The 27,518-nt window shown below is 50.4% G+C and overlaps 11 protein-coding genes across 11 annotated transcripts; 4 read left to right on the top strand and 7 right to left on the bottom strand.

Moving 5' to 3' along the window:
* Positions 1 to 568: 568 nt before the first annotated feature.
* Positions 569 to 2,516, bottom strand: N7503_003031 (putative regulatory factor Sgt1; the record flags this gene model as incomplete). Its single annotated transcript, XM_057062578.1, has 3 exons — positions 2,239 to 2,516; positions 1,984 to 2,183; positions 569 to 1,918 (listed from the first exon to the last, which is right to left on the bottom strand). Exons 1-3 carry the CDS (start codon positions 2,498 to 2,500, stop codon positions 569 to 571), a joined length of 1,812 nt encoding a protein of 603 aa, XP_056923493.1. The 5' UTR covers positions 2,501 to 2,516.
* A 238-nt stretch (positions 2,517 to 2,754) lies between these two features.
* Positions 2,755 to 6,514, top strand: N7503_003030 (putative spindle-pole body protein (Pcp1); the record flags this gene model as incomplete). The annotated part of the gene is made up of 3 exons (XM_057062577.1): positions 2,755 to 3,345; positions 3,396 to 6,208; positions 6,274 to 6,514. 3 exons carry the CDS (start codon positions 2,755 to 2,757, stop codon positions 6,512 to 6,514), a joined length of 3,645 nt encoding a protein of 1,214 aa, XP_056923492.1.
* A 796-nt stretch (positions 6,515 to 7,310) lies between these two features.
* Positions 7,311 to 9,014, bottom strand: N7503_003029 (AAA family ATPase VPS4). The gene is made up of 4 exons (XM_057062576.1): positions 8,559 to 9,014; positions 8,119 to 8,454; positions 7,609 to 8,059; positions 7,311 to 7,547 (listed from the first exon to the last, which is right to left on the bottom strand). Exons 1-4 carry the CDS (start codon positions 8,852 to 8,854, stop codon positions 7,326 to 7,328), a joined length of 1,305 nt encoding a protein of 434 aa, XP_056923491.1. The 5' UTR covers positions 8,855 to 9,014; the 3' UTR covers positions 7,311 to 7,325.
* Positions 9,015 to 9,185: 171 nt separating this feature from the next.
* Positions 9,186 to 9,732, top strand: N7503_003028 (tubulin-binding prefolding complex subunit YKE2; the record flags this gene model as incomplete). The annotated part of the gene is made up of 4 exons (XM_057062575.1): positions 9,186 to 9,243; positions 9,310 to 9,505; positions 9,559 to 9,619; positions 9,676 to 9,732. The coding sequence occupies 4 exons, from the start codon at positions 9,186 to 9,188 to the stop codon at positions 9,730 to 9,732; spliced, it is 372 nt and encodes a 123-aa protein (XP_056923490.1).
* A 375-nt stretch (positions 9,733 to 10,107) lies between these two features.
* Positions 10,108 to 10,899, bottom strand: N7503_003027 (guanine deaminase; the record flags this gene model as incomplete). The annotated part of the gene is made up of 3 exons (XM_057062574.1): positions 10,108 to 10,383; positions 10,455 to 10,588; positions 10,659 to 10,899. 3 exons carry the CDS (start codon positions 10,897 to 10,899, stop codon positions 10,108 to 10,110), a joined length of 651 nt encoding a protein of 216 aa, XP_056923489.1.
* Positions 10,900 to 11,746: 847 nt separating this feature from the next.
* N7503_003026 (glycine hydroxymethyltransferase SHM2) lies at positions 11,747 to 13,372 on the bottom strand (the record flags this gene model as incomplete). The annotated part of the gene is made up of 4 exons (XM_057062573.1): positions 11,747 to 12,707; positions 12,766 to 13,130; positions 13,224 to 13,274; positions 13,337 to 13,372. 4 exons carry the CDS (start codon positions 13,370 to 13,372, stop codon positions 11,747 to 11,749), a joined length of 1,413 nt encoding a protein of 470 aa, XP_056923488.1.
* Positions 13,373 to 13,953: 581 nt separating this feature from the next.
* On the bottom strand, positions 13,954 to 14,487 carry N7503_003025 (mediator of RNA polymerase II transcription subunit 9; the record flags this gene model as incomplete). Its single annotated transcript, XM_057062572.1, has 1 exon — positions 13,954 to 14,487. One exon carries the CDS (start codon positions 14,485 to 14,487, stop codon positions 13,954 to 13,956), a length of 534 nt encoding a protein of 177 aa, XP_056923487.1.
* A 343-nt stretch (positions 14,488 to 14,830) lies between these two features.
* N7503_003024 (phosphoglycerate mutase, 2,3-bisphosphoglycerate-independent) lies at positions 14,831 to 16,563 on the top strand (the record flags this gene model as incomplete). Its single annotated transcript, XM_057062571.1, has 4 exons — positions 14,831 to 14,855; positions 14,917 to 15,654; positions 15,714 to 16,296; positions 16,353 to 16,563. 4 exons carry the CDS (start codon positions 14,831 to 14,833, stop codon positions 16,561 to 16,563), a joined length of 1,557 nt encoding a protein of 518 aa, XP_056923486.1.
* Positions 16,564 to 17,054: 491 nt separating this feature from the next.
* Positions 17,055 to 18,104, top strand: N7503_003023 (AMMECR1 domain-containing protein; the record flags this gene model as incomplete). The annotated part of the gene is made up of 2 exons (XM_057062570.1): positions 17,055 to 17,581; positions 17,645 to 18,104. The coding sequence occupies 2 exons, from the start codon at positions 17,055 to 17,057 to the stop codon at positions 18,102 to 18,104; spliced, it is 987 nt and encodes a 328-aa protein (XP_056923485.1).
* A 377-nt stretch (positions 18,105 to 18,481) lies between these two features.
* N7503_003022 (serine/threonine-protein kinase) lies at positions 18,482 to 19,902 on the bottom strand (the record flags this gene model as incomplete). The annotated part of the gene is made up of 4 exons (XM_057062569.1): positions 18,482 to 19,085; positions 19,142 to 19,472; positions 19,562 to 19,652; positions 19,735 to 19,902. The coding sequence occupies 4 exons, from the start codon at positions 19,900 to 19,902 to the stop codon at positions 18,482 to 18,484; spliced, it is 1,194 nt and encodes a 397-aa protein (XP_056923484.1).
* Positions 19,903 to 20,436: 534 nt separating this feature from the next.
* On the bottom strand, positions 20,437 to 27,324 carry N7503_003021 (DNA polymerase epsilon catalytic subunit POL2; the record flags this gene model as incomplete). The annotated part of the gene is made up of 3 exons (XM_057062568.1): positions 26,630 to 27,324; positions 26,427 to 26,566; positions 20,437 to 26,372 (listed from the first exon to the last, which is right to left on the bottom strand). The coding sequence occupies exons 1-3, from the start codon at positions 27,238 to 27,240 to the stop codon at positions 20,437 to 20,439; spliced, it is 6,687 nt and encodes a 2,228-aa protein (XP_056923483.1). The 5' UTR covers positions 27,241 to 27,324.
* Positions 27,325 to 27,518: the final 194 nt, after the last annotated feature.

Here is a 27,518-nt window from a genome sequence, read left to right as displayed (position 1 = left end):
TCGGCGGGTGGGGACCGGAGAAACTCTAAGAGGCAACACTTTACTTGACCTACTGCTCTAGGCACACCGGGTGGGTAACGTGGAGTCTTGTCAGAATTCCCCGAGGGACCATACAGATCTGATTTGATTATGCTGCTCGTGTGAGTTCCCTGGAACGTGGCCATTGCTTGACATCCTAGAGAACCATGGAAATATAAATAAGGATAGGAGCTGATTTCTTTCTGTTACATCATCATTGGCTGAGTAGCCCTCTTTGAAAGAGATCAGACAAACATTATGGTCTTGGTGGCGAGTCCTAGGTACTCTCAAAGGCAAGAAGTTTGTTGATCCCGCTTCTCCGGTCACAATCTGTGTGTGTTTTGGAGCCTCAGTTTTAGGTAATTGCAGCGGGGCTCTGCCTGTACACCGGTCGAGTCCCGAGACCACTCATTTAGAACGGGGAATGTCTCATAGCCCGTAGGTTTCAAGGAAAGTAGCCGAAGTGATGGGCAAGGCCGCGAGGGAGAATACGTAGACTGGATTCATCATTCACAAGCAACGGAAAAATTCCGTTGAACCTCATTGATCCTTAGCTCCGATCGTCTTTAGGCATATGCAGACCCATCATCGACAGTAGATTCCCTGCAGGGCCCGCTGTACCGGCCTGTCCCTGTAGACTCTCCAAGATATTCTTGGCGAGGTTGATATTGACATTCTCATCGTCATCATCCTCGGCTCCCTCGGCACCTTTTCCTTTAGAAGCATCATCTCCAGGTGATAGCTTCTTTTGTTTTCCGTTCAGATCCAGGACACCGGTTTTCTTCAGCTCGACCTCCATCTGCCGAGAGAGTTCCTGGATCTGTTCCAACTCGTCATCTTGCTCGTCATCCTCGGCTTCAAGCTCTTTGATTCGGTTGCGTAATGGGGTTGAGAGGTCCGGGCCTTCACCCGATGCGGATGGCATGCCCATCATCTCTTTCATCATTCGGGCAAATTCTTCTTCGTTGAATGATGCATCTTTGTCTTCGCCGTCACTGCTGAGTTCATCGTCATCGTCGGAATCAACGTCCGAATCAGTTTCAAAGTCATCAAATTCGGCTCCATCGAAGCCAGCTGATGTGTCATTCAGGAATTCGTCAAAGCGAGCCACAATTCGTTGCAGGTTCTCTTGTGCACCAGCATCACCAAAGTTTCCGCCCCCCTCTTTGCCCTTGCCCTTGCCTTTGCCTTTGAGCTCTCGATCCAGATCCTCGAAGTTGATATCTAGCCATTTTTCATCGTCCTCTCTTGTGTCCCATGTCTTTTCGATGTCTTCGTTTGTTGGTAGCTCTTCGTCGCCGGTCTCCACATCCTCCAAGAGGAGCTTCATCTCTCTGACAGCAGCTTTATCCTGATGGTGAGGATCGTAGAGTAACATTTCAAACCCACACGCAAGCTTCATTCCGGTTTCCGCCCGAGCATATGCTTTGTCCTCGTCTATTGGTGGCAACTTACCCGCCCAGGTGCTTGGAATGGGAAATTCTTGGCTTTTGACCTGGGCATACCCAACGCGCGTGAAACGGACGCTTACTGTAACCATGTCATCCGGCTTGAAGGTAAGGCCGGATGTATCCTTGGCACGAAGGGGGCGCAAAGCAATTGGATCACGGACGTAAAATGCCTCCACGGCTGGCGATATATATCCTGGCTTCTGGTGGAGGAGGAATGCGACCTTGCGGGGAATGGTCACAATTGCTGAATGAAGATTCTCGGAAATTTGTTTAGGGTAGTTGCGTAACCTATAGAAGGCCTCTTCTTGTATCATGGTGGACTTGATGAAGCGATCCGGTTCGCCCTGGATGATCTTTCGTGCCTGCGCAAGGGAGAGTTTCTCGGTTACTTGCTTCCCAGGAGTTTGTTTAGGCTTGATGATTTTGAGACCTCCTTGGTTAATCCAGACCTGTGAGATAGAATGCCTGAGTTAGCTTTCCCTATCTTCAACAAGTGTCTACAATTCGAGCTTACCCTGTTGTCTGCAACTTCGGGCTCTAGCCAGGCAGGAAGTGTGCCCGCAGCTTCGATAAGCAGGAACTCGCCATCACCATCGACAACCTTAACCCAGATGTCTTTGTGTCGTTTGGTTAATTCGCGTAGAAGATATACCACAACCCATTCATCTTCGATTGAGTCGCCATAGTTGGTGCGGCCGCTAAGATAGGTGATTCCTGCAATCGGTATCAGTCAAATGGACAAAATAGTTCGTTATGGGGGATTCTCTACCATCATCCTTAACTGTTTCCAGCCGGAAGCCTTCTCGTTGCCAGATGTAGTCTTTGAGTAGATCCTTGGTCAGTTCTGCGGCGGTGCGCTGCACCTCCAGCAATCGGGCCCTAGTCTCGGCAGCTTCGTCGATAACGGCGGGGGCGGGGGAAGGCAAATGGTAAATGAAGTACTCGACAGAGTCATCCGGGAGCTCTGGCTTAGGAATAGGACGAAAAGTGGATTTAAACCACGCAATATCCTCCTCAGTCGCCATGATCATGAAGTTTGAAGATCCAATGCGACCATGACCTCATGGAATGCCAATCTCGAAAAAAAAGCGGCGAAAGTCGAGGATCCACTCGCAACGCGCGCTAAGCCCAATGCGGCTAGACATCAACAGTCTCCGACGCTTCGCAGCATGAACACAACACGTTCCTGCCCAAGTGCTTTCCCAACTATATCTGAGCTCTCTGTGAAGGTGGTGGTTGCGTGTTTAATCGGTACTGACACGTCCCGTCACTTTGTTCCGCCATAATGGCGTTCCCCTACATCGACACGCCGCGCACTGAAATTGACGGGAACGCGACTTATCTCACCAACGGCTTTCGCAGCGTCGGCAGGACACACTTATCGGCTCTGGACTCAGTGGAGAACTCATTTCATACTCCGTCGAAGGACAACGACGTGATAAAAGGCTTTAACAATGGGAGGAAACGCGTCTCTGATAGCAACAAACTCGGCACCCCGCGCGCCAACAATCCCAAATCAACAAGAAGCGCGTTAAGACACCTCCCTGCAGCAGGAACAGCCAGGGGAGAGTTTACGCCTCTGATGAAAAGCGCGACAAAGAACAATTACCTCAAAAATATCTCGACCACTCGAGGGGCGGACGGTCCGAAGACTCCGGGTTACTTGCGAGACACCAGTCGCCTGGCCCATACCCCTGGGCTACCACCCATCGACATGTCTGATATATACGAGGAGGATATGACGGCCGATGAACCGACACCGCTTCCTCAAGCCGCCAGCAGCAGTGTGCAGAGTACTCCTCTTCCAGGACTCGGCCGCGGAGGTGGAGGCGTCCTGGGCGATGGTCAAAATATGACTCTGAAAGAACAAGAGAGAGTATGTCATCCTACCCGGCATATCATGGGAATGTGCGCTGACTTTTGTAGATTATCGACAGGCTTGACAAGGACAACTGGAATCTCAAGCTGAAGATCCACTACCTCGAAGAGCAGTTGGAAAAAGCCGGCCCCGAATACAACAGCACTGCACTCAAAGAGAACACCGATCTCAAAGTTACAAAGCTAACTATGCAGCGCGATATCTCTCGGTACAAGAAAAGCCTACTACAAGCAGAACGCGATTTGGAGGATTACCGCCAACAGGTTGCGGAGATGAGAGAGAAAGCCCGACGAGGACAGACCGATGAGGAGGTACAGCAGGAAATGGACTTGATGCGCGATGAGGTCGATGTCCGGGACAAGGAGATCAGAGAACTACGAGAAGAGTTGAGACTGGCCAAGGACGGGCAATCCCAGGAGATCGATAAACTCCGAGACGACGTTGAGGACTTGGAAGCGGCGGTCCGAGAAAAAGATCGGATAATCGACGAGCGCGATGAGCAATTGGAGGAGCTGAGAGAGAATGCCAACGAGAACGACGCAGCTACAGAACTTCAAGTTGAGCTTGACCGGGCCAAGGAGCATCTCCAGGAACTCCAAGATAGTCTCGAGAAGGCGAAAATAGACGTGGAGGAAGCGGCCTACACAGCAAGACAGGCTGTGGAGGATAAGGATCGTGCTGAAGATGATCTCCGAGAATTGCAGGACGAGATGTCAAACAAGTCTTTTACCACAAAGGGACTTAGTCGGCAGCTTGAAGAGAGAGCTGAACAGCTTGAGGTGGATATGCATGATCTGCAGCGAGAAAACGAAACGCTCAGGGCTGAACTTGAGAACAAAGCTCGTTCAGTCGCTCAGTTGGAAGAGCGCTACCGTACACTCCAGCAAGACTTGAAGAGCAATGCCGGAAAGCTGGGCGAGGACTTGGAATTGGCCAGGCATGAACGGGACTCGGCGGTAAGGGATCGTGAACAGACAGCGATGCGCCTACAAGAAGCCCTTGATGATGCCCAACGCCAGACAGAAGAGAAGGAACTTCTACAAACTCGACACCAAGCCCTGACTGACGAGTCAGGAGGTCTTCAAGGCGAATTGACTCGAGCGCAGTCCAGGATTCGCGAACTTCAACAAGCAGTCGAGGAGGCTACTACACGTGCTCAAGATAATCAGAATCTGCGCTGGCAACACAAGGTGGAGCTAGACCGGTTTCGGGAGGAGATTGAAGTTCTTCGGAATGAGATAGAGGACAAAGAAGGCAACTTTGCCCTCGAGCAAGACCGTTGGGACAGCACCAAGCGCACATTGCAATCTCAAAAGGAGCGGGCTGAAGAGCAAGCATCAGGCTACAAGCGAACGCTCGAGAGACTCCAGGCAGTGGAACACAGTCTTTCAGGGAAGGAGCACAAGCTTCAGGATGCTATCGACAGTGAGAAGCAGCGCCATACCCAGGAAGAAGCTGTGCTCAGCCGCCAAATCAAAGAACTCGGTGACGATCTGGCACTGAAGAGACAAATTATCGACGAACAACGGAACGACCTTCTTACTGTGCGAGAGGAACTTCGTATCTCCAAGCGCGAGGAGCAATCACTCAAGGAAAAGATCCAGGCATTGGAAGACGAAGTTGTTGTATTACAATCTAGCCTAGCAGAGGAGCAACAGTATGCCAAGGGCCGATCTCAAAAGGGTTCAACCGATATGGAATTTCAATTGCAGAAAGCTCGTGATCAGCTTGCCCAAGCTCATGTTGAGTTGCATGAGTTGCGGACCTCTTTGGTTGAGATGGAGACCGAGCGAGACGAACTCCAGACCCAGGTTGAACGCGCGCAGAGTGGCGATGAAACAAGTCGGTTTGACCGTGAAAAGCTCGAACTCCGGAAGACCACCACTCGCTTAGAGAACGAACTGAAACGTCTTCGAGATGATAAGTGTGCCCTGTTGGAAGCCAAGGAAACCCTCGAGGGTCAGCTTGGGCTCGAGATCGAAAGTGCTACGGCGGAACAAGGTCGCCTTTCAGCTGAAATCGATCGTCTTCAGGATAAGTTGCTCGCTGGCTCTGGAAACCGGGACAGGGAATTGACATCCGCCAAGACAAAGGTGCAACGACTCGAACGGCGAATCCAGGAGCTGGAGACGCTTCTCGCACAACAACCACTAGCTGAGCACGAGCAGTCTACCACACATGGTGATCTGTCTGTTCTCCGTCATAGCCTGGATGAGGCCCGTAAGCGTGAGAAGGTTCTTCTGCAGGAACACAAAGCAGCTGTGCGCGCCTGGAAATCCCGAAATTCAGACTTGGAAAGAGACCTTCATGACGCCCTCATGAATAAATTCGACTCCGGCTCTGCACAGAATTCGCCCTCTAACAAGCTCAATGAAGAGTTGCGTGGCCTACGCAAGCAGCTCGCGGAAGCACACCGATCTCTCAAGGAGGTCAAGTCTAAGAATCGCGATCTGGAACGTGCCGCCATGAAAGAGGAGGACCAAAGGGACCTCCATGAACTACTCAAGTCTTCGACCATCGAGGCAGAGGCTCTGGCTCTGAAGGTTTCGGAACGAGACTCGCGATTGAATGAAATGAAAGCATTAGTTCGCCGCATCCGTGAAGAGCGTGGCTTCTGTGTTCGCAAAGCTGAAACGGCCTTGAAGGACCTGGAGACACTACAGCAACTTTACGAGGAGGCTCTGGAAAAGGCATCTCAAGGAAAGTCGACCAACAAGACCCGACATGAAAAAGAGATGCGTGGTCTAGGCAAGGAAATCATCTGGCTTCGTGCCCGTCTAAAGCGTGAGGAGAAGTTCCGCCGTGATCTGGCCTGGAGTAAGGGTCTAATGGAACTCGGTGAACGGGTTCGCGTAGCATGGTTCGTTATTCCGTCCCTCCCTTCGCGCACAATGTGCCTCTTGACTGACATAACTTGAAATACAGCAACGAAGCCGATCTCCGCATGATTTCCGAAATGGGTGTTCATGCTCGTGATCGTACCTCTGTGCGTTCTCCCCGCGGCAAGTTGCGATCTGCCATCTCCCTGGTAGTCGCGACTGTTCGTATGAAAAAGATGGGCCAGGAGTGGAGGCGGACCAAGAAGCTAGGCGAGGGCTTAAAACGGGCTAAGAGTGAGATGCTCAAGCGCCGCGAAAGCTCTGGCAAGAGCTTGCTGGGCCAGTAGATTGATTTGTCTTTTTCATTATGGCTTTGTTTCATTCGTCTGTTTTCCAGCGTCATCAACCCTTCTACGAGAGATTCCCCGACATGCCATGCTACTAATGCAATTTTTGTTTGTTTTCGTCTTGTTTCGGATTTGTTTTGCTTCTCTCGGCGTTTTTGGGGCCTTGTTCTGATCTGAACAATGGGACTGATGCTGTTATATTGTACTATCTGGCATCGAGCATGGTCATTCTGGAGTGATTCGGATGTTATTAATGTGTACCGTCAACAGAAATTGAGCCTTGAATTGGCACATGTCTATGCCCTAAGGAAATTGGCAGGAAAAGAGTAGATTGTCCCTCTTATGTAGATACCGGAGTCTTACTTTCGGCGGAAATGGTGAGAAAAATTGATTTACTTGAGAAGCTTGATATGGAGATTTGGTGGATATTACCCTGGGCCACTACATCATTTACCGGGTTATGAACAGAATCGAGGTACTGTAGTAGTTGTATGGATCACAGCTTCTTTGCGAGAGCTTTGGACAGAAGACCCTTCAAAATAAAAACACATGGATATTTGCTCAATGAACGCCTCGCCATTGCCAAAGTACTAGACGGAAATGGAAACAAGAAACTGAATAGAAGACAGCGCTGCCTTTTAATGAACACCTTACTCTTCAAAGCAAGCCCCCTCCAACATCACAGAAACCTGAAAGGACGAGAATTTGGGATGGCTTGTATCCAAGATTGACCTCAAAAGCTTGAAGTAACAGATGGATAAAGCGAGGCACTCAAAGACGATGTAAACGATGTAAAAGGGGGACCAATCGATCATGCACCCTCGCTGCCAAACTCTTTCGTCCATTCTGAGTTTCGTGTAAGATCTTCATTGCTGACTGTTGGACGGGAATTGTGAACTGCTTTAATGAAGTCCTTTAGGATGAGTGGTGGCTCCAGGAGCTGCTCTGCTTCGATGCTTAGCCAAGTCATCTCCCCTGCACCGGCGTCACCTGGCGAACAAGGAGTGAGTTTCTCAGCCCCATCGACGATGACCTAGAGCGTAAATTTTAGTAAACCAAAGGTTTGATCAACATCACTGGATAAGTTGACTAACCTTTTTATAATGTGTCGCTGTTTGAATCTTACGGATTGGCTGCATCAGGGCATCCTGCACAGCAATGCTGATATCACTACCGGAGTAGCCTTCACTCATCTCGGCCAATGATCGATAGTCAGCCTGCGTCAATTGACACGGTGTGGAGCCCACGGCCAGCATGAACATCTTCATCCGTGCATTGAGGTCGGGCAAGCTGATGTGGACTCTGCGTTGGAATCGTCGCCGAATGGCGGCATCCAGCTGCCAGGGGATGTTGGTTGCACCCAAGATCAAAACACCCTTTGAATCCTTGCCGACACCATCCATCTGCACGAGGAGCTCGGTCTTGATACGCCTGGACGCCTCAGATTCGCCTTCGCCACGCGGTCCACACAGTGCGTCGACTTCGTCAATGAAGATAATTGCAGGTTTGTTTTCACGGGCCATATTGAAGAGTTGCTTCACAAGTCTAGGGACGGTTAGCCTCGGATTCTGCAGGGACTGTGTGCGGTTGAGTTGAATGCCTACCTTTCACTCTCTCCCATCCACTTCGACACCAAGTCACTACTGCTGACACTGAAGAACGTGCTGTTCGCTTCCGTTGCGACAGCTTTGGCCAGGTATGATTTACCAGTACCCGGAGGACCGTACAGCAGGATTCCCTTCCATGGTTGTCGCTTGCCGGTAAACAGGTGCGGAAACTTGATAGGAAGAATGACCGCCTCTTTCAAGGCCTCCTTCGCGTTCTCCAGACCAGCAACATCTTCCCACTTTACATTCGGCTTGTCCGACAGAATAGCACCTTGCAGGGCTGATCGAAGTTTCTTCGCATCTGCGTCTTCACCATTATCGTCATCTTCTTTCCTATTCCATCAATTTTCGTCAGTCTTCAGCTTCATGGAAGTTCATCCACAGAACAACACCAGGCAAGAATTCAAGACAAGATTGGAGTAGAGGCAGATTCTTACCCTTTCCCACTTCCCTGCGCAACCTTCCCATTCGCGCCCACGGCACTTGGTTTCTGTTTACCCTCACCCGAAGCCAAATGATTCTTTAGCTTCTCTGCGCGGTCCATATACTCGCCCGTCTTGGCACGGATCATCTCCTTGGATCGCGGGTTTTTCTCCCATTTCAAGGCCAGCATGAACAACTCCAATGCAGCGTAGTAGAGCTGATAGGCCTGTTCGTACTCGCCCTCATTGTCATTCTCGATCGCCTTCTTGACCGTGTCAATCGCCCGCCCCAGAAAATCCGTGTTACTCATGTTGGCGGATCTTTTGTCCTGGCTTGTTGGTCACGTTTTCGGGGTCGTGGCAAGTCAACCGCGGAGCGATAAAGCGGGGAGATGGAGAGGGGAAGGAAAGGGCGTTGTTCGTTCTAGGCAGCGGCTTCACAGACGAGAGTCGATGACTGGGAATGAGCAGAGCAACTAGATGGTAGAGTAATGGGATAAATGAAGGTGTGCGGGGAGAAAATGCACAAGTTCGATGTGGGTGGTGGATCGGAGTTGGAGTTAGAGGGGGAAGGGAGGTTGTTGACGGGCGGGCAGACGTTGATCGGTTTTCCCTTCTCCCACCTCCCCGCCAACCTTCGTCATGGACGCCCAGAAAAAGCTCCAGGCTCTCTCGGACGAGTTCCAGCAGATGCAGACCGGTAATTAGGATTCATGATTTAATCATACTCTATAGATGGTGATAGCTAATTGTTTGTTTCGTTTAGAGCTCGAGGGTCTTGTCGATGCCCGCCAGAAGCTCGAGTCGCAACAGCAGGAGAACCAGGGCGTACAGAGCGAATTCGCCCAGCTAGACGATGAATCCAACATTTTTAAGATGGTCGGACCGGTGTTGCTGAAGCAAGACAAGACCGAGGCTGTTATGGCCGTCAATGGTCGTCTGGAGTTCATTGAGAAGGAGATGTTAGTGTGTCCCCGGTTTTGAGAGATGACCGACGCTGACTCGTGCTATACAGTAAGCGAATTGAAAAAGAGATTGAGACGAAGCAGGATGAGGCCGAGCAGAAGCGCACTGAGGTGAATTAGAAAGATCCCGGGGTCTTTAGTGGTCAATACTAATGTGCTACGACTAGATTGTGCAATTCCAATCCGCAGTCCAACAGCAGCAGGCTGCTGCTGCCTCCGCATGAGATATACCAGCTATGAGATATTCAACAGGGAAGGAGAAGCGCGCTCGCTAGGTGGCGGCAACGGACAACCATCGGCTGGATTTGGAACTGTTCCACTCGTTTCACGCCTGAATTGCAGTCCGTTCCGTCCAAAGCTGCGTTTGACCAACAATACGCCTCTTCTAAGGCTGTTTGCTTCATGGAGACTCTTTGGGAGAATCCGCCCAAGTGTACCCTCAATGATGTATGAACTCGGCGAGTAATTGCCGGAACAAAATTATACCCAATCAAATTTTGAAATCAGAAAGCAGTGACCGGACAAGGACAAGCCTTGAAAGATGGGTATATGATCATGTATACACTGTCAAGCCTAGAGCTTGGCGGCTCTCCTATGCGTTAACCTGAACCCACCGCACAGCTTGTCTCACCCTTAGTTCGTGAGCACCCTCGGGGGCATGGATAGGTCGGATCGTATTGCCACAGGAAATAAGGATCCGTTTCGTCAGTAAGAACACCAGCAATCAACCGTGATGAATATGGGAGATCGAAAGAGGCCCCAAAGACATCCACTGATGCAATACGGATCTGTCTCCAGCCTTTCTCGATCAGTGTTGCAATCGATGTTCCGTAGATATACTCGCGGAACCCAGCCCACCGAATCGCTGATGCACACTAGATTGACAATTAGAATCAGCGACAAACTATGATATCATCTAGGAGTTCTGGATATCACTCCAACATACCATTGGACAGCTTTCGGCGTTCGTATATAGAGATAAATCGGTAAACGCCGCTGCCGCCTCGGTAGCAGTAAGACGGTATTTGCCATGAGGATCGGTTAGAATACTAGTGCAGTTGGTAATTGCCGCGATTTCTCCTATGAATATTATTTGCAATGTTTCAAATGGTGGGAAATCGAGCTGTCTAACCATGCAAAGAAGGGTTACCTGTTTTTCCATTCTCATTGACGCCCATGCAGATAAGCTCGCCCGCAATAGAGTCCGTGTGGTTCACTATCACAGTTCCAAAAGCTGCAAAGGGGCAAGGGGAGCCGCTCAAATCTCCTAACGCCTGATTTGCGAGACGCATCCAGTGAGATCGGGTTTCTATCGATACTCCATTGATCATTAGGCCGGGATCAGCTAGTGGCATTTGTGTTGCTGCTATTGCTGTAGGCGGAAGTGCCATGAGTGGAGTGGGGGCCTGTAATCGCATTTGGTGTGCTCTCACTGCGATGACAGACTCTAAGTTGAGACTCTCAAGGTCGTTTCCCCGCGCCCTAGCTATAGACGCGGTGTGATCATGTTCGTGAGTGGTGGGGAACCCCGATATATTTGAGTAGGATACCAGATGTTTTGTGATAGATCTGCATTCAAGTTCGGCCGCCGGGCGCAGTTGGCCGAGCTACTGGATGTAACATTGAACACCTCAATCAAGAATAGTTGAAACGATGATTCTGGGCGATGAAGTCATTTGGGAAGTACGAATTGGGGGAGCGCTGTTTGGGATTGCCCTATATAAGGACCCATGGTCCATGGGTACCTTTAGTTTTCAACTTGGGTAGACATAGCACCAACAAGACGCTGTGCATCCATTACACTATTACGAGTAGGAAGATAGTCCAACCATGAATGGCTGTATTGAATTTCGAGAGTAGCTGAGTAGTGACGTGGTGTACCCCAACAGCAAAAAAAAAGCCCACACGCCAGTTGTTGAACTTTTGGTCCCCTGAAAATCAGGTCTCCTCGCAGTTGAAGAAGCGAGGAGGATATGTAGTGGTTCGTTTCACATGCTCAAGAATAACAAAAAAAAAGAAAAGTAGAAAAAACAAGTAGAAATTACCCAGATGTCCCTAAGGTTGAAAAAGCAGACCTGTATATAAACCCCATAAAACGCACCGTGTGGTATTTCGATCTCCAACGCTTTCATAGTTGATGTTGAACTCGCGAGATCGCCAGAGATTCATATCTCTCTTCGTAACTTTCATATCTTATAAAAATTCACCTCTCCTCTATTGGCTTTGTTGGATGCCAATTTAAACGGGAAGGGGGAAAGTGCTAGCCCAGGCAGAAATCTCCTTGCGGAGCTCCAGGATCTCGGGGACGGTGTCAGAGGCAACCTTGGCCTTGAAGTCCTTGAGCTTGTTGGCCTCCTTGGGGAGATCACCCTGGATCTTCTTGCAGAGGGTGATGGTGGTGTCAATGTAGCGGGCAATGCGCTTGAAGTCCTCCTCACCCATACCACGGGTGGACATAGCGGGGGCACCGATACGGATACCGCAAGGGGTCAGGGCAGACTTGTCACCGGGGATGGAGTTCTTGTTGCAGGCAATGTTGATCTGCTCAAGGACAGCCTCAACACGGGCACCGTCCAGGCTCTTGGCGCGGAGGTCCAGGAGGACCATGTGGCTGTCAGTGCCATCGGAGACGAGCTTGTGGCCGAGAGTCTTGAACTCCTCCTCAAGGGCCTTGGCGTTCTTGATGACCTGGGCCTGGTACTGCTTGAACTCGGGGGTGTCAACCTGCTTCAGGGCAACAGCCAGGGCAGTGATGGTGTGGTTGTGGGGGCCACCCTGGTGACCGGGGAAGACGGAGAAGTTGATGGGGTTCTCAAGGTCGTACATGATGTCCTTGCCAGTCTTGTCGGTGCTGCGGACACCACGACGGAAGAAGATCATGGCACCACGGGGACCACGCAGAGACTTGTGGGTGGTGGTGGTGACGACATCGGCGTACTCGAAGGGAGAGGGGATGACGCCGGCAGCAATCAGACCGGAGATGTGGGCCATATCAACAATGAGGTAGGCACCAACCTTGTCAGCGATCTGGCGCATGCGCTTGTAGTCGATCAGACGGCAGTAGGCGGAGGTACCGGCAACCAGGCACTTGGGGCGGTACATCTCGGCGTTCTTCTCCAGAGTGTCGTAGTCAATGATACCGGTCTCCAGGTCAACACGGTAGGGGAAGGTCTCGAAGTAGGTGGAGACAGCAGAGATCCTAGACGATATATGTTAGAAAACCGTCTCCAGGGGTGACAAGATCAAGCAGAACTCACTTCTTGGCGGGGGTCTGGTAACCGTGAGACAAGTGACCACCGTGGGGGAGGTCAAGACCCATCAGGCGGTCGTGGGGGCGCATCAGAGCCTGGTAAACCTGCAGGTTGGCGGGGGAGCCAGACAGACACTGGACGTTGACACCCCACTTGGCGGGGTCGAGGTTGAAGGCCTTGAGAGCACGGTTCTGGCAAGTGATCTCAATGGCATCGATGTGCTGGTTACCACCGTAGTAACGGGCACCGGGGTAACCCTCGGAGTACTTGTTGGACATGGGGGTACCCAGGGCCTCGAAGACAGCGTGGGAGGTGAAGTTCTCGGAGGCGATCAGAACGACCGACTCACGCTGACGCTGGATCTCACGCTCCTATTAACGATGTCTGTTAGCTATCTGGAATAATCCCATTGAAAAAAGACGTCTTGGTTACAAGAACCAATGTCTCAATTGATGAGGACATACCATGATGGCAGCGATCTCAGGATCGCTCTCCTTGAGACCATCGTGCATTTGCTATAAAGTCATGAGTCACCGATCTTACTAGATCTCAATTCTATGCCTGGGGAAGCACTTACAGCCCGGTGGGCATCAGACAAAGCGTAAGTGGACATTGTGAAGTGTGAAAGGGGGGAGAATGAGGAATGAAAAGAGGATGAGGAAGGGAAGGAAAAAAGAATGGTAAAAAAGTAAGAAAAAAAAGCTGGTGGGGTAGAGGGGAGGGATCGACCGGCCTCAGGCAGGAATCGACGACGATATCGGAGAGTTTCGCCGAATAGGGTTCGACACTGCAGACTTTATTATGAGAAAAAAAGTACGTAGTCTTGTAAGACTGTATAGTAATTGAATTATCTAGCTCAATTGCTAGGATGATGGTGCCCCGGTGGGATTTCTGCTATGTTTTTCAACTGTGCTTACGCCAAATTTTGCTTTCCCCGCAATGGTCGGGCTAATGCGAATTTTGCTGTTTAAAAAAAAAAAAAAAAAAGGCTGAGAACAAAAAAAGACCACGAACAACGAATAACAAAGAAAACATTGGGTATTCCTTTCCATAAACACCAGAAAATGAGACAAATATAAGGGAAAATGAAGAACAATGTACAGTGGGCTCAATCTGCTGTATGTCCAGCTGTAGCTGCCCGTTCTCCATATGCAATGACTCATAAAGAAAACCTTGGGAGCCACGATATCACCCCTATGTCTTTGCTGCACGGCTTCCAAAGTCTGTAATGACAGATCGGAGACGAGCCACACGGTCCTCAAGCTCTACAATCTCTCTCTGCTGGTCTTCGACAGACCGCTGGACGTCTGGAAGTCCCTCCACTACCGCCCGTGCCTTTTGAATCCGAATCTTCACGGAGCTGGTTTGTGTAGGAAGATCTTTCACATCAAGCGGCGGGTGAGCATTTGGGTCGAGGGTTGGAACTTCTTGAACAGCTTGGGATGTGCCATTGTTGCCACTGGACGGTGCTTGTTGGTCCTGTTGATGTGCTTCAGAAGCTCCTAGGCCGCCTGGAGCTTCTCCGGGGGCACCACCACTCCCATCCGAGGGACCCTTTTGAGATAACAAGCGAAGCAAAATACCATGAAGAGGTGGAATAATCTCAAAGGTCTGTGGTGATGGGAAAGGCACGGTTTGGGGAGGTTCGGTCGCGTCTTTGGAGGGACTCTCGGGCGCGACGGACGACTTCGGCAGCGGAGTAGCTGCTGTCGGGGATCTAGAAGCCATTGTGGGCTGAATCCAGGGCAAGATCGGAAGCCGGATAAGAATGAAACGGCGCGAAGAAAACCAGTCAAAGCTTGAGCCGAGACTGGGGTAAGTGTTTAGGGAAGAGTCGGAACGGCACGGTGACGTCGCGGGAGAACCAAAAGCGTCACCGGGAAATGCCCCTCCTTCACCGGCCTACCACTTTTCGTCTTCCTTGTTTGCCCCCAGATTCTCTCCTCCTTTCTTAACATTTGGAAAGGTAAGCAGTCTTTTAAATTCAAAGCCAAGCTGGCTGTTATCTGGGCTCAGCGATTGACCTAGGTTCTATAGGTTATCACGGGATAATATAACTCCACCCCCCACCATGGCTGACCAGAAAGTCGCTTTAAGTATGATCAGCCCTGCCACCCAGGTCCCCAAAATTATACCAGGCTAACGCGGCCCTTGCAGTTGTCATTGATGGCTGGGGTATGTCCAACCCCGATGCCCCTCCCCAGGGTGATGCCATCGCCGCGGCCGAGACTCCGTTCATGTCTGGCTTCGCCGAGGCCAACTCCAAGACTGCTCAGGGTTTCACCGAACTCGAAGCTTCCTCGCTCGCAGTTGGTTTGCCTGAGGGTCTCATGGGCAACAGTGAGGTCGGTCACTTGAACATTGGTGCCGGCCGTGTTGTCTGGCAGGACAGTGTTCGCATTGACCAGACCCTGAAGAAGGGCGAGTTGAACAAGGTGGACAGCATTGTCAATGCCTTCACTCGTGCCAAGGAGGGCAATGGTCGTTTGCACCTGTGTGGTCTGGTTTCGGACGGTGGTGTCCACTCCAACATCACTCACCTGTTTGCTCTACTCCAGGTCGCCAAGGAGTTCCAGATCCCCAAGGTCTACATCCACTTCTTCGGTGATGGCCGCGATACCGACCCCAAGAGTGCTGTCATCTATATGGAGCAGCTCCTGACCAAGACTAAGGAGCTTGGTGTTGGTGAGATCGCCACCGTCGTTGGCCGTTACTATATCATGGACCGTGACAAGCGCTGGGAGCGTGTCGAGATCGGCCTCAAAGGTCTGGTTACCGGCGAGGGTGAGGACAGCGAGGACCCTCTCCAGACTATTAAGGAACGCTACGAGAAGAAGGAAAATGATGAGTTCCTGAAGCCTATCATTGTCGGCGGCAAGGAGCGCCGCATCCAAGGTTTGTCACCCAAAGAGAAAAGGTACCCAAGTATACGATCCACTAACTTGGTACTCTAGATGACGACACCGTCTTTTTTTTCAATTACCGGTCGGATCGTGTCCGTGAAATTACCCAGCTGCTGGGTGACCACGACCGCTCCCCGCGTCCCGACTTCCCTTACCCCAAGAACATCTCCCTCACCACCATGACCCAATACAAGACGGACTACACATTCCCCGTTGCCTTCCCTCCTCAGCACATGGGCAATGTTCTGTCTGAATGGCTGGGAAAGAAGAACCTCTCGCAGTGCCACATTGCTGAGACCGAGAAGTATGCGCACGTTACTTTCTTCTTCAACGGTGGTGTTGAGAAGCAGTTCCCCGGTGAGGTTCGTGACATGATCCCCTCGCCCCGAGTGGCCACCTATGACCTTGACCCCAAGATGAGCGCCGCCGCCGTCGCTACTAAGATGTCTGAGCGCATTGGTGAGGGCAACTTTGATCTCGTCATGAACAACTTCGCACCCCCTGATATGGTCGGCCACACTGGTGTGTACGAGGCTGCCATCCAGGGTGTTGCTGCTACCGACAAGGCCATTGGTGAGATCTACGAGGCCTGCAAGAAGAACAACTACGTACTCTTCATTACCGCTGACCACGGGTAAGCCTCCATGATATATGAATCAACTCTGCTCCAAGCTGACCATCCAATTACAGCAATGCCGAGGAGATGCTCAACGAGAAGCTTACTCCCAAGACTTCCCACACCCTCAACAAGGTTCCCTTCGTTATGGCCAATGCCCCGGCTGGCTGGACCCTCTCCAAGGAGGGCGGTGTCCTGGGTGACGTTGCGCCCACCGTGCTCGCCGCCATGGGCGTCGAGCAACCCGCCGAGATGACGGGTAAGAACCTGTTGGTCAAGGCATAGATTAGAAATTCACGCAAATAAGCATCGAGTTATGAAAATGAATCAATGAATAGATAATGGAATGTTGATACATATTATATAAAGTTGCAAACGCACTCTAGTTCCAAGGTTCGTAATCGAAATTATAGATTAGCTTTCCTCGCTATCCTCTAGAGTCACGTAATAACTCACGTGTGAACCTTATCGGAACTCCCAACTTTGGATCAATATCTGTCATCAACCCAAATCTCGTGGTTCCGTGTCCTTGATTTCGTTTCCTTGTCGTGTTGTTGCTGTTCTCAGACCCTCCTGGCCCCGCCCCCGACTTTGTTCTAGGCTTATGCTCCACCGATAAGCCCCTCTCTTATCGCCTCGTCGGTCCCCTGCGGAGGTCACTTTACACTGGGCACGTCGTTCCAAGGATCTGAGCCAGTACAACAGTCCAGGAACCCCGCCTCATACAAGAGGCAGAAGATAAATCAACGGCAAGGAAAAATCCACCGCATACCGAGATGGCCAACGCAGCCCAGTGTTACTATTGCTTCGAAAGCCTATCCTCCTCCTTCGAGGACCACAACCTAATCAACCTCGCAGCCGTAGAAGCCCTCTGGGAACAGCATGAACAAACCAAGAAACTCTCAAGTCTTGGATCCCGAGCCCAAGCGGATTGGGACACGGAAGAAGAGGACGACGCATCAGGTCCGCCTTTTTCCGTAAATGACGAGCCCCAGACAAGTATTCAGTCCAAGGGTCTGAAACCGCCCGCCGTCAGCCGCCTACAGAGTCAGACATCCTCATCCACTTCATCCAGCGCCTCCAACACCTCTTCCAACTCGCTCTTGTCTAGCTCTACTGCCGCTACGACCCCAAGCGCCCAGTCTGGGAGCCTGGGATCGGACTCCAAGTCTGATGAGAAATACCCGTTATTCGTAACGTGGAATACCATCTCACGGAGTGGTAGCAAGTCTTTGCGTGGGTGCATAGGCACATTTGAAGCGCAAAAGCTCGAGTCAGGGCTGAAGTCCTATGCTAGAAATTCGTACGTGGGCCCAAGGGTTCGAATCAAGGCGAGAATACGAAACTCACATGCTTGGTAAAATAGGGCTTTCGACGATACTCGCTTCTCTCCAATACCTAAATCCCTTCTTCCTGCTTTATCATGCTCACTGACACTCCTGGGCTCCTTTGAGCCCTGCACCAACCCCATGGACTGGAACCTAGGCACACACGGACTCCGAATATCATTCATCCACCGCGGCAGACGCTATGGTGCCACCTACCTGCCTGACGTTGCCGTTGAACAAGGCTGGTCGAAAGAAGAGACTGTCGAGAGTCTGATGCGCAAAGCTGGCTGGGACGGCGGCGCTGGCGGTATGGCTCGACGATTAATGCGGGTTGGGAGTGGTGATTCTGGCGCTTCGAAACCCTGGGATCAGGTGTCTGATTTCAAGACTGTTCGTTATCAGGGTCTCAAGGCGAGTGCGTCGTATGAGGAGTGGCAGGAATGGAGGAAATGGGTGCTTTCTTTAGATGATGGCCGTGATCTGTTGGGCTTGGCTTGATCGTGCCTCGCTCTTGTTGACTTGCTCGTTAGATGCAACTTGTCTACATGGTCGCTTATGAACTATTACGACTTTTTGCGATCTGGGAGCAGAATTTATGACATGGGATTTCATATGCTTGGCGTATGATAGCTCTGCATGATTTGGTTGAATACATATGCAAATTCGAAGAAAACCCATGGGCTGATGCATCGATTCTGTTCATCAATCATTGCATTTAGATCAGGTATGTACGAATAAGTCAACGCTGTTATAGCACCAAAGGCCGTAGCCCCGAAAGCAAGCATCTAGACATGTAACCAAGCATCCAAGCGGGAACGCAATGAATCACAATAACCGTCATCCAACTTGCTGCTCGTGAATTACGAGGCTCCCGCTCATTTCCCATGGTTTCGAGTCCATAATCCAGCCATGGTCTCCTTGAGTCTACGTTCCTGCTCCCGAATCTGTATCTCAGATTGGCCACGCGCATTGCCCCGACTATCAATCTGCATAGCACTGCCTTCATCATGCTGTGCAGGAGCAGCATGGCCCTCGTCTACAATCTCTGCTCCGTTCACACGCTCAGGCTTCGGATCAATACTCATCACTCCATCCATCATGAACCCACCACCCTCGCGCAGCTTGTTAATCGCGCGCACGGTGTCGATAGCCCGATGCAGCGTGCGGCGTGCATTGAAATTCTTCTTCACAGTCGGCAACAAGTCCTCGCCGGAGCCGGTCCGCGCGTCATCGTATGGCGGGTTGATCCAAACGTGTTGCAGGGCTTCGTGGGCTGTCATGCGCTTTTTAGGGTCGATGGTCAGGCATCGGTTGATGAAGTTGCGGGCTTCTTGAGAAACGCCGCGCCAGTATTCAAGTGGAGTGAAAGCGTAGTCCGCTGCTAGGATGGCTTGCATTTCCTCTAAGTTGGAGTCTCGGTCGAAGGGTGTGTAACCGCATAAGAGGAAGTAGGTGATGACACCGATGGCCCAAATATCGCTATAGAGCTCGGTTAGGGAAGGTACGATACCACGTTGGTTAGGGTCACAACTTACACTGGCTTGCCATGTCCGCTCTTCTTGAAGATTTCTGGTGCCATGTATCCCGGTGTTCCACATGTGGTTGTCAACACATGAAACTGCTCCTCATCCATAATTCTGGACAAGCCAAAGTCGGCAAGAAGGAGATCGGCATTATCTTCTGGGGTACGAAACAGGAGATTCTCAGGCTTAAGATCTCGGTGTACAATTCCATGGTCATGCAAGTAAGCCACGGCCGACAGGACGGCCCGGATTAGGCTTGCGGCATCAGTCTCGTAATAGCTGCCTTTCCGGCAGATGCGGTCGAAGAGCTCTCCACCCAAGGCGAGATCAGTGACCAAGTACACTAGATGGGACGAAGGATTAGCACATAGTCCCATGTCAAATCAGGCAGCCACATTTATGCCAACAACGGTGTGGAAAGTCGCAACGCACAGTTGTTCATGGTTTCAAAGTAGTCTACCAGCGTGAGGATGTTCTGGTGGCCCATGGATACTCTCTTCAGTACAGCGATCTCATTCCGGACCTAAAGTTCCCGCGACATCGTAAGCATAACTGCCCAGTGTCCATTCATGGCGATCTAGCGCTGTGGGTATGGTCTAACCTACCATGTGCTCGCGCCCAGCCATCAGGCGCTTATTGATCACTTTCGCAGCATAATAACGACCGGTGTCGATATGGACGCATTCTTTAACAACAGAGTATGAGCCAGCGCCGAGTGTCTTGCCGGTCTTATAGCGACATGGCTGAACCTGAGGCTTCGGGGGTTGTGCCATTGGAAAGAAGGAAAAGGTCTTATGCGGTGGAGGACGGTGCCGGCGGGTAGGATCAATTCAGACCCTGGGCTAGGGGCTCAAGGTATATAAAGGGCGAAGATAAAACGGTCCTGTGATCATCCGAGTCAGCCTCATGCGCAGTGTGCTACTATGGGAGTTGACCGCAGGCGCGCGGTTCAGCCCCGCCAACCGAGATACTCACTGCTTTTCCTTATTATTTACCCCGCTGCGGTCGGAGATTGACTTGAATGTTAATAATCGGGGGAAAATCAATATAGCGGGGATTTGATGATAGAGTGGAAAGGATCTGGAAAATCGAGAAGGGAGGTGGAAAGGAAGTTTGAATAAAAAAGGGTGTGAATGGGCCGGAGAAAGATCGACGTGATCGCCAACGGCTTCCACTATTTACATTGGTCCAACACCGATGCCATGCAGATAAACACCCCAGACTCCAGAACATGAATCCCCGTCAAAGAAATACATGATCAAAATAAAACAAAAAAAAAAGACATAAATATTAAACATCCACATCCCCTAAACTCGGGACAGCACACCGTCGACCACATTCTCAAGCAGCTGAAGGTTATGGAACTTGGCAGCACTTTGCAGCACTTCTAATTTCTTTTGAGTCTCCTTGAGATCAATTGTTGGGGCCCAAGTACCACTGCAGGAGCAGTGTTCCATGAACTCGCTGATCTTGAGATTTTGGCATTTGGAGCACTTGAGATCTTGGGTTTGCCATTCCACCACAAGACCCTGCACTTGGCCAATAAGAATTTCCTCCTGGGCAAGCCGGTCATACTCCGTCTGACAGAAGGGGCAGCGCCATGGCTTGGGGGTTTTGTTGTCGGTACCTGGGTCGGGGAGCACGTCTTCGTCTCGGCACAGGTCCAGGTCACGGATGAGACAGCAGGCGTTACAGGTTAATTCCGTCAGTTTCAGGTTGGTGCTGGGGTTCTCGAATCGGCCTTCATTGCTGAACTCGCGTACTTCAAAAAGAGCTAGCAGTTCGCGGCGTAAAAGTCGTGACTCAAGAGTGGTGATCTTTGACAGGCTCAGAACCTGCATGAGCAGCTTCACTAGCTCTAGTGATGGATTGCGCTTATCATGGGTTGGATCAACCAAAACACCCGGGAGAACCGGGAAGGCATAGTCCGATGCTAACTCGGGGTGTAGCATCTCGTCCCGCTGGCGGCGAATCAGACCTGAGATCTGCTTCTTCAGAGGTTTGGAGAATCGTTCCGCAAGGATGGCGGTGATCTCTTCGCTCTCCTTCTCACTGGGTTGTCCAATGGGGATTTGCGTCATTCGAGGTGTAGAGGACATATTGCCATCCTGAAGATCGGGGCGCTTAAAGGAATGCATCAGCTCGATGTATTCAACGACCCAATCGTGGAAGATAGTTTGCATGGGCGCTGGCAGGAATCGATTGAGTTGCCAATGCATGACAGTCTCGAGGTCTTGATTTTCAGCCTCCACGACTTCACGACAGCCCTTGCCGCCGTAATTGTACTCATCGTACCACAAGAGATAATCCCAGTACTCCCTGATCTCAAGATCGATGAAATGGAACGAAGGATTGGCACGGATTGATTTCAAAACGTATTGACTGTATGCGTAGGCATTGCCCACTTCAGTCTTGGTGGTCTGAAGCAAAAGTCGTGTGGAGCTGGCAAACACAACGTTGGAGCCAACTCGTCGGAACTCGGCCATTAGCCTCTGGAATGACTTGCGTGAGAGCATTCGAACATAGTTGTGCAGGGATCGATCATAGAGACAGGAGACTGGACTTTCAACCCATCGGATCAAGTGCTGGACCATGATGTCAGCCATGCTATTCCCAGCACAGGCCTCGGTCCACCAGTGTTTGACCATGTCTCGGAGAACATGCGCACCGGCCGATGCAAAAGCTTTTTCGGAGTACAGCACGCCAGTATCCTCTCCATTCCCGGAAGCCAATAGAGTATCATTCCCATCCATCTCGCTAACAATTGAGGATGTGAGAATTGTGTTGATGGCGAGGTTGCGAACGTCCAGTTCAATGCACACTGTCCCATAGGCATTTGGCACATTCACAGACGGCATGTTGACAACCTCCAGTCGACCTGTTACGTCGTCTTTTTCATACCCGGCATGATCTGGCCGTGGGGCCGTTGACCACCACAGAACAACATTGTTCTGTTGAAGTCGTCTGGCGTACGAGATATCAATGAGGTACCGAGGGTCGTCGGTCTCCATATTGCAGAGGGGAACATCTCCGTATCGAGCCAGCAGAGTCAGGTGCTGAATCCAAGCAGAGAGGTACAAATAATGGGTGACAAGACGCCTAGCGATGAATGATTGCCAGCCAAGGGGAGGCAGATCCATATCTGAAACTTCAGGCTTCACAGATAGAGTTGGGTATTCTTTCAAGATAGGAATATCGTGGCACAGCCGGTCCTTCTGCTGGGACTGGATGACCAGAACGGTCGGTTGACTCTCGTCATTTCGAAGCTTTCTTACCAAATCACCCACTTCCAAATGGGCTTTTCTTCGGGTCATCACCTGGGTGGTTTTGAAGTGGATCTTGTCCTGATACTGGAAGGCATTTTGCGACTCATCAGTGGATCCATCTTGTAGTTTTCGAGAAAGCAGTTCGGAATAAATCTTGTCGACGTTCGGCAGGCCTTGAACATCCCTTGTCCGGTTAAGAATGACAATATGCGCCTCATTCTTCGCTGTTGAGAACAGAGCAAAGACCTGTCTCTCTCCAGAAGTAACATGGTAAAGATAATGGTACGCCAAGGGTGAATCCATGAGGTAAGGCTGGTCTGAGGTAGTATGGAGCAATGTCGCAAGGTCGAAGCCCTTCTCTAGACCCTCGCCCAGAACACCACGCTGCTCTTCGTCGAAAGTACAGTGACTGCCGAGTTTAAGAACCGCTCGGATGCTCGGCGAAATATTTCGCTCATATACACCTTCGATACTGGAATGTTGGAACAGGGCATCCATCTTATCTGCCTCTTCCAGGAACGTGTCTTCTGACAAAGACACCTTGAAGAGGTGAACCGAAGGGTGACCATTGGGCAATGTATGGTTAACCTTCTCGACCTCACAGTCGGGTACTTCAATGTCAGGCAAAGAATCTCGCTTCAGGTTCACAAAGAACTGTCGTGGAACCTTGACATTGAGTGCATGAACCTTTTGATCGATCAGTACAAAAGCCCGCACAATTCCTGGGCGGCCTGTTTCACACAGCTGCAAGACCTGCCAGGTGCTGATGTAGAGCATTTGTGCTTGATTGCGGAAGAAGCCACCTAGGGAATCAGAGGCGACGTTCGATCGGTCACCAAACAATTGGCGCCGACGTATCCGGGCCTGCTTCTGGATTTTCCATTTCTGCTTTTGGTAGCGGAGGAAGCCCTGGTAATCGTCCGTAATTGATGGCATGGTGGTAGGAAGGCTCGCGAAGGGATCCAGTGATGTTTTGGGAAGCCCCTCCGGATGCTTTCTTTTCTGAGACACCTTGGCCTCAGGCGAGTGGACCTTCTGGGTTGAATTACTTAGTGCTTCGTCCAAGTCACCGACATGCTGAACACGATGTTCCAGGATATTGGCTGAAATCGATGAAAGGGGCGCTTTCTCCGATTTCGTGAACAGATCAGTCATCTTCTTCTGCTTGAACTTGTCATCTTTCTGATTGATACGTCGCTGTAACCAGTCGGGATGAGCAATCCGAGGCACAGGGTTCCGAATTTTCTGCAGAGCAGCCGGAATAGTGATGAGCTTCTGCACAACCGATCCCAAGCGCTCGAGATAGTAGTCCCAATCGATAACGTTGCGGGGGTCCATATCACCAGGATCTTCTTTGAGCCATTTTCGCAAGAAGTATCGCTTGACGTTCTCCTCGGCAGAGAAGATGGCCACGGGAACAGCTCTTTCGGTGACAGGAGTGTTTCTTGGCCTCGATGAGATAATGTACTTACAGTTCAAGCCCTTATCTTTGACCATTTGCTCACCCAGGAACTCTGCCAGGCGCTTTGCTGTGGTGATAGGTGAGGACTTTTGGTTTCCATATTCCTCTAGCGTCTTTGACATGCTGCGGTTTTCTGAAATAAGATCGATGAGTTCCTCGTCGGCTAATGTGGCACCGTGCTCATAAAGAACATCCAACCACCGATCAGCAACTCGTGCGACAGCAGCATATGTCTCAGCAAGGTTTGTGCCTTCCAAGAAGAATTTGAAGATTTGCGTCTGAAAGATCTTGATCAACTTCAACTCTCCTCTCCGCTTAACTTCGAAACCCTTAAGCTCGGCCAAGGAGCCATCGTGATTGAACACAGCGTATCGCTTCTTCAAGTTTTTGTCCTCTTCCTTCGATGTTGGCAAAATCATGGCTCTGTAAGGACCATCAACTTCGAAGAAAATAGAGTTCTCGCTGTAGGTCTCATATTTGAAGGTTGATGGGTCGGTAAGTGATTGGTATTGATGGTTGGTATACTTTCCGTGGACAAGATGATTGAGCATGACACAAGGATACGAAATTCCTAGCTTCTTCCCGTTCTTGAGAGTGAAAGAGAAGTTTTCAGGGAATGTTCCCGGAAGCATACACCAAATACCATCGGTATCCAGTTCTAGAGGTCGTCCAATACGTTCAACAAGCTCCCGCGCCATTTGAATGATGTGGGCACCCGTGAGACAGGTCACACCGGCCATCTCCAAGGAATACCAGCGAGATCCCTTTCGCATAACATAACCATAGAAACTGTTCAGAATGACTTTGTGTGCAAGTTGAAGCGAATCAAACAGGACAATCATCTTCTTAGCCTCATCAATCTCAGCAGCGGACGCACCCGATGACTGCAAGGACTCTGTTTTGTTTTTCCAGACCTTTTGCTTTCCCTTAAAATCATAACGACGGTCACGGAAGCTTCGGACAGTATCGACATAAAATGGATTTTCTCTTTGACAGATGATTGCCTCTCGGACCATGGTCTTACTGTCATGAATCTTGTGGTAGATCTTCTTGCTGTAATCTTGTAATCGCTTTCTGATCACATCAGCCTGTTCCTCGATGCTGAGTTCACTGAATGCCCTTGTGGGAGAATTTTTATACCGCCCGGGGAAACGCTCATTTGCAGTGGCCCGTCGAATCATGTTGTATTCATCCCGCTTAGCAGGCAAGAATTCACCACGCCAAGCCCACGGCATTCTCCTATCGCAAGTCTTGCCGGGCCGATTGAAATCGCACGCGGCACAGTTTGACTCTTCAATCATAGAATCAGGTTGCAATCGATTGGTGATCATGATGTTGGGATACATAGAAGCAACATCCAAGTGATAGATGAAAGGCACCTCATTGCGGCTTGGGTTGTTCTTCAGATCGACCAAGCGTTCTAAAATCTGGGCTTTGACTTCATCGTAATTTGTGACATCGTCCATAGACTTCTTTTCCTCGACCTCGATACTGAACTTTAGAGCATGGTCAAGATCGCGGATGAGTTCTTCGATAGCAGTTGGGTCAACAGTGAACGTGACAGGAATGTCACTTCGGAAAACACCAGCTTCAATGCTTTCAACGTGACCACCCACATAGGTTTCGGAGTCCAAGAGGTGACCATCATAAAATGCCTCCGCAGCATTCTTGTGTTTGTTGGGAAGAACGATATCACCTTGATACGCCTGCACCATGAGAAGCATCTCGCACAAGGTTCCCGTTCCTTTTCGCAAGGTGTCGTCTGGGTTGAGCGGAATAACAGTACATAAGGAGAAGATGAAAGGATGTACATATTTCATGTACAGATAGTATGTCGCAACGGCATCGGAAACAGAGTACTCGGCTAGTGTTTGAGGCCGTTCACTTGCGTAAGGAGTCATCAACTCGGGGTCAAGCTCATCGGGATCATATCCAAGCTTTGCTACGGTCACTGCTTTCAAACCACGACTTCCCTGGGGAAGGTAACTATCACGGTTCACCCATGCAAAGCAATCCATATGCACACAGTAATCAGCTTGATAGACGTCTTCGCTGTTCTTCCTGAAGCCGATTTCTGTGTACATGTCGATTCCCTGGACACTGGCTCTTGTTTCAACAAATGGCCAATCGAAAAAGTCACCGTTGTAGGTGGCAATAACAGTTGGTTTTGCAAGCTTAATGTGTTCAAAGAATCGCTCTAGAACGGCTCGTTCGTTCGGCTCGTTGAAAATCACAAAGGGTCCGCTGTACTCTGGCTTCGGTGTGTACTCGAAATCGTTGATGTCGGAAGAGACAATCTCTCGGTTCGTGATAAGAAATCCTTGGCCATCGATCATGTACGAGATCATCATGACCTGGTCAATCAGAGCATCGGGGAATTTGAGAGGCAGTTTTGTTGTCTCAATATCGAAGGCTAAAACGACGGGATCGGCGCGCGTAAGTCGGTCTTCTAAGCATTTCAGAGATATCACGCCTTGTCTCGACTCCACGTTGTACCACTTTCCAATCCGAATATCTATTGAGGTTTAGTATCACTAGCCTTCTTCAATCTCAAAGGGAAAGCACAAACCCTTGTCTATGCATACTCGGACATGGTATGGAACATCGTACTCTCGGATATCAACAATAAAATCACTCGCTTGCATGTTGCCATTAGGTCGTTGTTCATTAATTATTTCGTCATCAAAAAGGTCGAAACCGGTGGTTCCACTTGAGAATCCTAATCAGCATGCAGCCTTGAGATGTTTCCAACAATTTCGGTTCATAACCAACCTGGTCATTTCAGCGTATGCGTCCATATCAGTCGCATTTTTCTTGTTCTTCTCCGCCAAAGGCAGAAGCGTGCGGCGAACCTCAAGCAAATTGCTAACGTTGGCAAAGTTCAACCTGATAAACGTCCTCCGGTGTCCGAGAAGGTGATTTGGAAGATTTAAGTCCTCCTTGTCTAATCTCTTGAAGCTCTTGATCAACCCTTCAAAATTGCGCCTGCACCATTCCTCCACTTCCATCTCATGACCCTTTTTGACCGCAAGGAGGAAGTATGGATCATACTCGACGGTTGCTTTGAAACTGCCTCCGTCGTCTTGGAGGAAATAGTAATCGACACCAGCGCGGCCACCTGGTACGTTTGCGTCTTCTATTGTGGTGCTGCGCATGTTGATAAGCCAGCCGGCTCTGGCTTCGCCGGCCTCGAAACGGGCGAATCCGAGAGATTCATCGATGCTGTTGGCCAGTCGAATGGCCTCAAATTTCTCATCTAGGGAAGTTGCTTCGGTGGAACGAAGGGAGGAGAACTCGACAGTCTTAGATCGACGTGGATTTGAAGATGCTGCGCCGGATCGGTATTTGTTGTTCCCATACTTGCTGGGTTTTCGCGAAGGCATGGCGAAATTGGTGGCCCGGCCGGGCTGCTCAGAATCCTTTTCTCACGGCGGGTCGCGTTAGACGAACATGGAATGGAATTAACTGGATCGCTAAGGACAAGTTGGAGGATTTGGGTTAAGCAGACGCGGTGCGATGCAGAGAGTGAGGTGAGAGCTCCTGCAGCCAATGTCTGTAGAAGGGTCTAGGTTTTGGGCTGCTCCAGTCCGTTTGATCGTAATGCACTCGACGCGTCCGCGTTCCATTGACGCGTGAAAAAGATCTTAGTCAGCATCTTCCG

The sequence above is a fragment of the Penicillium pulvis genome (assembly GCF_028828015.1).
Source record: "Penicillium pulvis strain IBT 33274 chromosome Unknown contig_1_segment0_segment0, whole genome shotgun sequence".
Classification (NCBI taxonomy): Eukaryota; Fungi; Ascomycota; class Eurotiomycetes; order Eurotiales; family Aspergillaceae; genus Penicillium; species Penicillium pulvis.
This window is presented reverse-complemented; position numbering and strand designations above follow the sequence as displayed.